The 12059-nt window shown below is 41.0% G+C and overlaps 2 protein-coding genes across 2 annotated transcripts in view; one reads left to right on the forward strand and one right to left on the reverse strand.

Annotated features, from left to right (window-relative positions):
• The window catches only part of LOC311036163 (coiled-coil domain-containing protein 85C-A-like), a 59980-nt gene extending 54369 nt beyond the window's left edge, over positions 1 to 5611 (forward strand). Inside the window, exon 9 of the mRNA XM_084044690.1 lies at positions 5304 to 5611. Coding sequence (XP_083900816.1) covers positions 5304 to 5393 — 90 coding nt within the window. The 3' untranslated portion in view covers positions 5394 to 5611. The remainder of the gene's footprint in view (positions 1 to 5303) is intronic.
• Positions 1920 to 2279, reverse strand: LOC311036932 (gamma-aminobutyric acid receptor-associated protein-like; the record flags this gene model as incomplete). The annotated part of the gene is made up of 1 exon (XM_084045943.1): positions 1920 to 2279. The coding sequence occupies one exon, from the start codon at positions 2277 to 2279 to the stop codon at positions 1920 to 1922; it is 360 nt and encodes a 119-aa protein (XP_083902069.1).
• Positions 5612 to 12059: the final 6448 nt, after the last annotated feature.

Below are 12059 nucleotides of genomic sequence, written 5' to 3' on the forward strand. Positions count from 1 at the left end.
AAGACTAAAATATTTATTTTAATGCAATAAGTCAGAGTGTTACAATTGCCCCGTGACGGGTGACACGACAGTGACAGTGATTGGGGCGATTGTAACACTGTAAGAATTCATTCAAGTCATATTAACACATTATATCTCAAATAAAAGCACATCACTAAGTAATATGTATTTTTTATAATTTAATATGTTTACTTAAGAATATTTTACATATATAATTACTATTATTATTTTTTTATTCAAATTATTTCTTTTTTCAAATGTATGTCTATTTTTTTTTATTTAAATGTATTTTTACTTTGACATTTGCAATCCCAGACAAAAAATCTGCTTGCATTGAAACACATTGTTACAATTGACCCCGGTCACTGTGTTACAATTGCTCCCAACTGGCAACCATGATGAAATCCCATATTCTAGCTAGAAACACCTATACTAGCATAGGCTGCTGACGTTCATTTGTGACCAATAACATAGAGATACAATTCATCTAAGTTTAAATCAGCTGACATCTTAACTTTAGACAGCAGAAGGAAAATACTGTACAATCAAAAGTGTACGTTTACACCTTAAAATCTCTTATTGTGTTTACGTTTGCCCCCTGTTACTTTTGACCCCAGTCTCCCTATATGGCCTTTTGTGCCCATATATTTTCCTATGCTCTGTATATTAGTCCAGGGGCCAGGCCATATTTTGGTACCACCTAAGGTGACCGTAAAGTTTTTGTATTTTTGTCTTCCTACATGTCTCTAGTTTATATTTTGGTATGATAACCCTTCCAATCTTGTAGCTTAATGGCAGTTATCACTACCTACCGGCTAATGTATCCGGTAGGAGACACAAAGTAGAATCTTTGTGTCTCCTACCCCGGGCATCAAATTATTGCGACAAAAAACAAAATATATCCATGTATTCAAGGCTTCATGGGGTGTGCAATTGATAACTTCTCAGATTTTTGGTGTTTGCAAAAAGACTGCTTTCCATAAGCTTGTAAAAGTTGACCCTCCTTCGGTCTGGGGTGGTCATAGCTGAATGGGTAGAGAGTCCCCCTGAAAAACTTAAAGGAGGAGTTCACCCAAAAAAATATTTATTTTCTATCAATTGCACACCCCATGAAGCCTTGAATACATGGATATATTTGTTTTTTGTCGCAATAATTTGATGCCCGGGGTAGGAGACACAAAGATTCTACTTTGTGTCTCCTACCGGATACATTAGCCGGTAGGTAGTGATAACTGCCATTAAGCTACAAGATTGGAAGGGTTATCATACCAAAATATAAACTAGAGACATGTAGGAAGACAAAAATACAAAAACTTTACGGTCACCTTAGGTGGTACCAATTTGTGTTGAATATCAGTGTTGGCCCCTGGACTATATCTGTCTGTCTACCTGTGTCCCTTTTATACCCATATATGGAGATCCCTGATTTTTATTTTTATTTTAACCTTTATTTAACCAGTAAAACACATTGAGACAGAGTCTCTTTTACAAGTGGGAACTGGCCAAGGGGCAGATTAAAAATTTCACATCACTGCTAAAACAAACAGTACAAATCAGTACAACAGTAATATTAATACATCCATGACTCACAGGAACCTTAAAACAAATCTCCTAGTGAAACTAAAACATTTTTTTTTACTCAGCTCAAACCAAACCAAGTAACCTACCAGGAAACTAATCCAATTATTACATGTAGCAATTCATAGAATTTTACCCACATGTACAATGACATAGTTTCTCCTTTTTTATGTCATTAGTCGTAGGGACATGCCTATATATGGGCGCATCATCGGGTTTGTTTATGGTTGTGTCTGAGTCGTACGGACATGCCTATAAATTGGCGTATCGGGTTTGTTTATGGTTATGTCTGAGTCATAGTGACGTGGCCGTGGTCACGTGTAGAGGAACGTAGAGGAGCTTTAAGAAGCAGAGCCGTAGACGCTCTCGTTGCTGTAGGTCACGTAGAGGAAGGAGTCGTGGGCGTGGTGCTCCTGGTACAGCCGTCCCATGGTGGCGGAGGCGGACGGGATGACGTCGCCGTCCACGAAGAAGAACAGGGCGTCCTCCGCCCGCAGACGGATCCTCTTGCGGATCACAAAGTAGAACTGGCCCACGGTCAGGTCCGAGGGCACCAGGAACTTGTTCTTCTCCAGATCCACGGTGGCGTGGGGGCCTTTCTCCACTATCACGGGCACCATGTCGGGATGCCTCCTCCTGATGAGCTCGCCCTCGGAGCGTCTCTGGTCAAAAGAGAACTCCTCTCTGTGTTTAGACTGCATTTCTCTGGCTTTTAGAGAGAGAGAGAGAGAGAGAGACAATGACACACAGTGAGTTGACTCTGGATACGTAGCTAAAGCTCTGATGATGTTTAGGTGTTGACCTCAGATGGTTTGACCAGGGAGCCCAGCCCGCCTGCTTTTATGCCCAGCTGCCACGCCCTGTCAGCGTGATGTCACCGTGTCAGTGTGTGATGTCACCGTGTCAGTGTGTGATATCACCCAGAGCCTTCTATTAGAGAGTTGCGCCAATGAGGGGTCAGAAACGGCGTCGGTCACGTGGTTCATGTAGCTGGAAATAGTGACACGGAGCCGTCGACTTCAATGCATTCCATGAACTTCCGGTTTAGGGATTTGTCACTATTCGCCAATGTATGTGTATGTAGAAGACCTGGCCCGAAGAAGTGAACGGAGTTGGCGTAACTCTCTAATAGATGGCACTGATATCACCCTGTCAGTGTGTGATGTCACCCTGTCAGTGTGTGATGTCACCCTGTCAGTGTGTGATGTCAGCCAATGCCCAAATATGGAGGTGCCCATATTTGGAGATGCCCAAATACGGAGCTAGAGATCGGATCTTTTTCCGACCAGCTGCCGATATGTCTGAGTCGTAGTAGTGTCAGAGTACCCGTTGTACCTGTCTGTCCCTTTTGTGCCCATATATGGAGACCTCTGTATCTGTCTGTCTACCTGTGTCCCTTTTATACCCATATATGGAGATCCCTGATGTCATTAGTGTATGCCCATACCCTGTATAATGGCATGCCCATATATGGGCATATTGGTTGGATCGGTGGTTGTGGACAACTGGATATCCATATTAGGGCTGTGTCACCATTACACGTTTAGGTTGACGGTTAGTTGTCACACAAAATAATTGCGATTAACCATTTGTGTTTTTGGCCATTGAACATTTTCTGTTTTTTTTTTTTTATACTTTCCAGATATTTGAAAAAATAGTGGAAATAGCTGATCTGCAAGTTTACACCACGTCACTTTGTGACGTGGTGTAAACTTTCAGATCAGCTATTTACGCTATTTTTGGAAAATTGACCATTTTTCTACATAGAAACTATTCTGACGATTATGACGGTTAAGTCTGAGTCATAGTGACGTGGCCGTGGTCCTGCCTATATATGGGCGTATCGGGCCGTGGTCCCCTCCCAGTAGCCGGTTCTAAAGGATGGACATGCCTGACGTTACAGCACCTCACCGCTAATTGGCGTTGCTATGCAACGGTTGACGTCAGGCTTTAAGGCAACGAGTGACATCAGCGGTTTCTGGTCTGTCTGTCTGTCTGCCTGTCTGTCTGTCTGCCTGTCTTGTCTGTCTGTCTGTCTGTCTGTCTGTCTGTCTGTCTGTTTGTCTGTTTGTCTGTCTGTCTGTCTGTCTGGACCTAGTGGGCGGGGGGGAGTGTCTCACAGAGTGCTTGCTCAGGGTGGGACAGTTAGTGTTAATTCAAGGCTAAGTTAATAAAAATGGACCCTCATGTGTATCACTCCAGATTTATACATCTTTTGGCCGGCATAGTATCATTGTCTGACCCTGACGCACAACGCAGAGGTGTGTGTGTGTGTGTGTGTGTGTGTGTGTGTGTGTGTGTGTGTGTGTGTGTGTGTGTGTGTGTGTGTGTGTGTGTGTGTGTGTGTGTGTGTGTGTGTGTGTGTGTGTGTGTGTGTGTGTGTGTTCCTATGCGGTTTACGGTACAAACAGTACTGCTATTGTTTCAGCATTTAATAGGAGCCTTATTAACACGCCCAACAATGCTATTTTGGCGCAGAGGAAGAGAGAGAGAGAGAGGGAGGGAGAAAGAGAGAGAGAGAGAGAGAGAGAGGCCCTCTAGAATTAGCACAGCGAGAGGGAGAGCGTATGGGAACGGCAGGATGTCTACTGCATGGGAAACACCAGGGAACCAGTCGCTGAACGCATCAAAGCAAAGCGGGCAAACAACCAGGAACCAACCCCACACAGTATAAAGTCCTCTGAGTTTAGTTTAAGTATGAACGGCCCTTTCATGGTGCAGAGAGGAAAAGTGAAAGTCAGGAACGCAGACACATGTTCAGCTCAGGAAGGACACCATGTTTTATAGCCTGGCATTATTGCCAGACTGATCACGTGAGTGTCACTCACACAAGTTCCTCCGCGATATCAGCCTGTGCGTGAACCCAACGTGATCAGTTTGGCAATGCCAGGCTACTAGGTGTACAATATTAAACATAAACAACAACAAATTACTGACATGAAATATACACTCAATTCTGTAAAACATATCAGAAACACATACATTTATCGTCATGTAAACACTCAATTCTTACCGTCAGTCTCTCGGAGCTCACAATGGAAAATGACGAACGCAGCGATAACACCCTGGTAACTGTGGCCTGCAGGACAGTTCGTACTGACCAGTGAGCATCCACTCTTATTTATTATGGGTTTGGTCTACCCATGTGGATGTAACGTTCTGTTGATTAATCATGTGACTTGGTACTGTCTTAAATGACACGACTCAGGCTCCAGCTCCAGCACTGTTCTTTAACAGTGGCTACTGTCCTTATCTGATCTAATCAATCAACTCTCTCAACACTCTCATGTGACATGTACGAATCCCCTGGTTTCAATAGTGTAGTCACACCTGTAGCTTCTTAGAATTGCATATATTTGTACTTATTATGGCTAAATATCCTGAAACATTCTGAAAATAAGATACTGGAAGGCGCTAGAAGACCACATGTGCAGGTAACATGCCAATACAAATGCCACTGTTACATCATAATAATGGATTCTTCTACACTAGGGTACAAAATAGCAGATCTACAAGCTCATAGCTTGAGCTTGTACACACATGAGCTATGAGCTTATATATCTGCTATTTTTGGATCGCCAAAGAAATCTTAAAATGAGACTGATGCGTTCCCAGTCTTATTGGATTAAAACTCGATTATTGTTTATTTTTTATATAATCGATTCCATTGATGTATTTTGATTGGCTGTCACGCCCTTTAATCTTGGTCTCTTTCTGTTTGGCAGGTGGTGTGGCGGAAGCTGGGCGACGCGGCGGGCTCCAAGCCCTCCATACGACAACACCTCTCAGGCAGCCAGTACAAGAAGCCCCTGTAGTCCTGTAGGAACGCCGTTCAAAACTGTGACCACACGTCCAACCGCCCGGCCGGTACAGGGATGCAGCAAGACAACAACAAGACATTCAGTGGAATAAAATAACCAGCCTATCAAGTCAAGCCAAAACGTCTCCAGAAACGGGTTTCCTCGGGTTTGGGCGGCAGGGAGAGCCCAGAAACCTACGACGAAAGCCGTCGGCCTGTCTGTCTGACTGACTGAACACACCTCTTATAAAGGCGTACACAGTCACACACCGGTAGGTTCAGCCTGTACTGCCCGTCACGTTTTTTGCAGGACCAGCTAGAACTTTAGCCTCACACGTCAGTCTGTAAACCTTTGTCTCAGATACAGACTGAGGACAATGTCTTCTGATGCTGAGGCTGAAACTGGAAAAGAAAAACCTGATTCATGCAGGATGTTGGGGATGGATCCACGTGGGAACGGCGTCATGGCCCCCGATGTGGATCTCTCACGCTTCATGTGGCCAAGCCTGTGACATCAGTCTGTATGACGGTCAGCTGTCCAGAGTCCAGACCGCCGTACGTTTGGTTCGGAGGCACTTGAGCGCTGGTACTGGTTTATAGCTTACTGTTCTTTTTAAATCCCAGTATTATCACTTAGTGTAGCTCACTGGAAGTGCTCTGGAGCCCCACGGTGCCCCACCACACTTTGTATCCATGCAGGTTAAGTATCGTATAGGGACTGAGTGTCCACAGAGGACACTGTGGGGACAAAAGCTTGAAGACGACATGGAAGAAAAACACTCATTTGATGTGTTCGGTGCGGAGGCAGAGTTTAGGTCACAAGCCATATGTTTATGAAAAGAAATGAAAACGAAAACGAGAAAGAAAACTAGTTGTAACAGTTAAAGGCGCGTTTCACTTTTTTTTTTTTTTTTTTACGTGGTTAACCCATTCAATCCTGGAACGCATACTGTGTCATTTTAGATTTTTTTGGCTTATACAAGCTACTAGCTCGTAGATCTGCTTTTTTTTATTTTTTGTAAAATTGTGAAAATGTGTGCAAATCTTTGAATATATATATTTTATATATTATATATATATTTTAAAGCGATTTTTTAAAACTCAAATCTTTGCTTCTGGGGATTAATGTCTTCTAAATCCTAACATTTTTTTTTTTCTTACCTATGTTTCTATAATATCAGTGGTTCTCAAACTTTTTTAATAAATACATCTAAAAATGACACAGATGCGTTCCCGGATTGAATGGGTTAAATGATACTAAGTTGACAGGGATCCCAGTCTGTGAATGAATAGCGTAATAAGGATGAATAAGGATGAAACACCTGCTGTAACGTTCAATGCCAAGGACTAGAAGACACAACCTCATGATGAACAATCTAAAGACGTGACAATCTTTGTATTTCTTTTATTTTACACATTTTTAAAGCAGATGCATTTGATTTGTTCTTAAAGAAACTCTTTTGTTTCCTATAGGAAATAGCATAACCTCTTTTACCACGTTATGAAACCTCTCATCTCCATATTCTAACCTTTTGTGTTTTTGTGAGCTTGTAGATCGTCTATTTTCAGACCGCGATGCCGTTGTACGATGGATGGAAGTATGCACCTGTTCACTAACATTGGCTCAGTGTTGGGGCGTTACTGTACTGTACTATAATTAATGCAGTATGTAGTAATTATGACCTAATAATAATAATAACACTTTACTTTTACAAATCGGGTAATATTCAAATTATTTCATCTTCACTAATAATGACCATGAAGTTAGCTAAACCAGTGGTTCTCAAACTTTTTCATCTCAAGGACCCCTAAATTGACACTTATTAGCCCGCGGACCCCCATTTGAAAAGATATGCCAGGGACCCCCATAAGAGAAGATTTTTACGGCTCTCTAGCAGTGATTCTCAATCATTTTAACTTCAAAGGACCCCCACTTTGACATCCATTAGGCTACGGACCCCATTTAATGGTATTTATATATCTGGGACCCCAATTCATATTGTAAAATCAATGTTAATTTAACTCTGAGAGTGTCCAAATGGAACCAAATGGACCCGGGGTCCATTTGGTTCCATTTGGACACTCTCAGAGTTACAGACACATAAAGGTCCATTTGGTTCCTGTCCATCATTTAGCTGGGTACCCCCTGGAAGCCCCTCAAGTACCCCTGGGGGTCCCCGGACCCCACTTTGAGAACCAATGAGCTAAACCGTTCGCGATATTGGACTTTTATTTGACTTTAAAAAAAATGTATACCCTGTGTCGCTGCCTGCAGCTTGAGAGTCTTTATGTTTTGACAGGAGAGTTTATAGGCTGCTAAAATATCATCAGTATCATACCAGAGAGGTATAGTTTATACTGTAGTACATAATGACACACAGTGTGGACTCTAATGGAAATATTCTCAATAGATCGAAGTCGGGGTTCGATTCGTGTTCCATCTGTGAAAAACGAGTTAAAACAGCCGATCTACAAGCTCACAGCACGTTGTATCGCTCTGCATTGTGAGCTTGTAGATCTTGTTTTGTTTTTTTGTCCCAAAATAGGATGTCAAACAGTATACATTTAATGACATTAAATCAAATTGATGAATGACCAGTGGTGGGGGGGGGGGGGTCATAAGCAGAGGCATGGACCCGCATCCCAAAAAAAACAAAATAGAACAAAATGGGTGAAATAGAATCCTGCGTGACGTTCTGCTATGACTCTTGACACAATGTTTAGTTTGACTTGATCTTTACACTTAAACAAATAGGCTTTTACTTTTCACAGACATGAAGGATTTCTCTCAGTATAATAATATATATATATACAGTATTTATACTGTATAAAGGTTTGACACATTGTTAAAGAGGTTGTGTGCAGCACTGTGTGCTTTGTGTCTAATACATCCATACATACATACATACTGTACCTATGGATGTTATTTACATTAAACATTCTCATTGGATGAGAGAACTGATATGAATTAGAACAGCTGGTTCTCAAAGTTGGGTGCAGGGGACCACCTTGGGGTCCAAAATGGACCATTAACGGGTCTGTAACTCTGAGAGTTAAATAAGCACTGAGGATTTTACCGTGTAGAATGAGGTTCCATTATAGTTTAGGTCAGTGGTTAGGTTTTTCATTTCAAGCACCCCCCGGTTTGATACGCACCGAGTTGAGTCCATTCGGTTCCATGTGTACACTCTCAAGAGTTACAGACCCGTAAGGGTCCATTTGGTTCCATTTGTACACTCTCAGAGTTACAGACCCGATAAGGGTCTATTTTTGGACCCCCTGCGGGTCCCCGGGGACCCAGCCGTGAGAGTCAGTGAATTAGATACCTCGAGAGTTTCAGTGCCGTTTGGAGAACACAATGCAGCATGTGGGACTTTTCAGAAGACCTTTTTTTTTATAGAAGAGTGTTAAGCCTGCAACTTATAACTATAGGCTACGTGTACAACATGAGCAGTAATCATTTGAAAAAGGTGTTATTCCTAATATGGTCGAGCAGAAACCTTGTATCTCCATATTTCAACTTCTCATGCTTTGGTAAATTAAAAGTGAACGCATATCAAAACATACGTACGGTTTGCTCAGTCCTCTAAAACTTATTTTTTTCCTAATCTGCTAATACACACAACTACTGACTTCTATGTACATGTTGTTTTTATTTGGAAGCACAAAGTGATACTAACTATATGTTCCTATAGTTTACATTCAAAGTGATACTAACTATATGTTCCTATAGTTTACATTCAAAGTGATGTCCTAACTATATGTTCCTATAGTTTACATTCAAAGTGATGTACGTAAGTAAAATGTTTAGGTACTTTTACTTTACTGGAGTATTTTCAACTGTCTATACTTTGACTTCTACTCCACTACATCTCAGAGGCAAATATTGTACTTTTTACTCCACTATAATTATTTGAAGACTTTAGTTACTAGTTACTTTGCAGATATACATCATTACATTATAAAACATACATTAACCACTTTAGCCCTGTTTTATACCTAGGCTATTTGAAAATAGCCGATCTACAAGCTCACAACGCGTCGCATCGCGAAGCGTTGTGAGCTTGTAGATCGGCTATTTTCAAATGGCAGATCTACTGGCAGAAGTACATTTTGATACCAATACTTTTGTACTTTTACTCAAGTACATTTTTTTTATTCCAGACTTTTACTTGTAACGGAGTATTTCTACATTGCAGTAGTGCTATATTTACTTAAGTAAAACATTTGAGTACTTTTCCCACCACTGTCACAGACCGGTAAGGGTCCATTTTGGACCTCCTGGTAGACCCCAGACCCAACTTTGAGAACCAGACCCTGTGATGAATGAATTCATTGTATTGTGTTGTGTGAGATGATGCCAGGTCTATGTCGTTAGGCTGTAAATAATGTACATACTGTATACTACCTGAGATTAGCATGCCTTTATATACTGTATATCATTTGTTTTCATAAGCTGTATGTAGCTGAAAATGGGCAAATATTTTAGACTTTTCATGGTGACATTATGAAGAACCATTTCAGAGAAAAAGACACTTTTAGACCATTTTGAGATGAAATTAAAAAAACACTTTGTTTTCTAAAGCGTGTTGGTGTTGGAGGTGTTCATTTGTCTCTATCAACAGTCTGCCATGATGGCCCGGATCTCTGGCCTAGCGGTCCGGGCACCTATAGGCTGCCATGCCTGACGGCGTGTCGCGGGGTCGAATCCCGTGCCCGGCGACCTTTGCTGCGTGTCACTCCCCATCTCTCTCTACCCATTTCCTGTCAATTACTTTACTTTACTATCAATAAAGGGATAGTTCACTCTTTTTCTATGTATTACTCACCCCATGGAGACTTGAATTCATGGATATTTATTTTGTTTTTTTCTCATTCCTAAGACAATCATTTGATGACTAGCAGACCGGTAGGCAGCGGTTCCGGTAGGAGACACAAGGGAGACTCTTTTATATACTGTATGTGTGTGTGTGTGTGTGTGTGTGTGTGTGTGTGTGTGTGTGTGTGTGTGTGTGTGTGTGTGTGTGTGTGTATAATAATGCTTAAAGTGGTTACAATCTAAAATGACAGGTCTTCATGGGTTAATATTATATATAGAAAATGTGCTTTCTATTCTGTTAAATCATGTTTTATTTTCCCTAAAAGACAATCAAGACAAAGTATTTCCACTTTAAGCTGCATGGCGTTCACTTGTGTGAGAGCAAATCATTTGTATTTTATTGATTTTAATTATTTTGTTAAATCCTGTTGTTTGTTAAGAATTCCCACGCATTGAAAATCCTCAATTACTAAAGTCCAACCCTCCTCTAGCCTTATCTATGAAGGCCACCATGTCTACAGGCCAGGCCTGCTGTGTGCTCGTTAATTAGACTAAATGGATTCTAATTAATTGTGTTTGTTCCTCCCCCTGACCTGAATGAGAACAATACATCCACTGTGTGCATTATGAGAAGATGGCTGATTGTGTTGAGGTATGATAACACTACTTTCTCATCTAATTATAGATCCACTATAACAACAATGCACTGTTGGAAAGTAACTTGTTACATCTACTCAAGTACTTTACTTTAGTTCAATTAAAGGTAGGCTACTTTTACTTTACTTGAGTGTTTATTTTTGATAGGCTGCGTACTCCAGGGGTCTTCAACGTTTTCAGGCCAAGGACCCCCTAGCTGAGAGAGAGAGAGATGAAGCAGGGACCCCCTCTATATTGTATAAAAATTGTGTTTCAGATTTAACTTTTTTTGTTTACTTGGTCTGCTCTTTTTTCCCTCTACACCAAACACCTCTTCGCCAAAAAATAGCAGATCTACAAGCTCGCCAAAGTTCTCCTCAGAAAAGATGCTAGGGTTCAAGTGGTTAAGGTAAAAAAAAAATGATGTCATCAAAGATTTGGCGGACCCCCTGTAGTAACTCTGAGGACCCCCTAGGGGTCCCAGACCCCCTGTTGAAGACCCCTGCTCTACTCCACTACCTCTCGGAGGCAAATATTGTACTTTTTTTTTTTACTCCACTGCAATTATTTGAAAACTTGTAGTTGCTTTGCAGGCTTAGATTGATCAAATTATTGATCAAAAATCTGATCAATGTGATGAAAATGACCTGAAATGACCAATACTGCATAATGAGTGAGTGTATAGCTTTACATTTAGTCTATATGTTGATGCTAATACTTTTGTACTTACATTTAAGCAAGGTTTTGAATGCAGTACTTTTACTTGTAACAAAGTATTTTTATCCTGTGGTAATAGGTATTGATACTTTTAGTCCAAAAACCTGTGTAGTTCCTCCACCACCATTAAATAAGAACAAGTCCATCCGTTTGGCTGGATGAGGGCGCCCTCTGGTGGACAACGGGATAAGAGCACAGGTCTTAAATATTTGAACTGCACAGGGACCCCACAAATAATCATATTTGAACTGGGGACCCCCAACATATTATTATTTGACAATTTAGCCATTGTGTTTATAGTATAGTTTGTGGCTTACTCTTGATGCAGTATTATGGTCTTTTTCATTTCATTTCTTTTATTAAAATGTTTTAGGTTTTAAAAGTCCTTAAATTGTCACTTCACTTCATCTGGGACCCCCCCCCCCCCCCCCTGTAGGCTACGTATTAGGCAGAACTATGTATTGTATTGAATTACCATAATAATGTATTTTGTGTATTAATTTGGTGCAC

The sequence above is a fragment of the Gymnoscopelus microlampas genome (genome assembly GCF_963454915.1).
Source record: "Gymnoscopelus microlampas genome assembly, chromosome: 20".
Taxonomy (NCBI): Eukaryota; Metazoa; Chordata; class Actinopteri; order Myctophiformes; family Myctophidae; genus Gymnoscopelus; species Gymnoscopelus microlampas.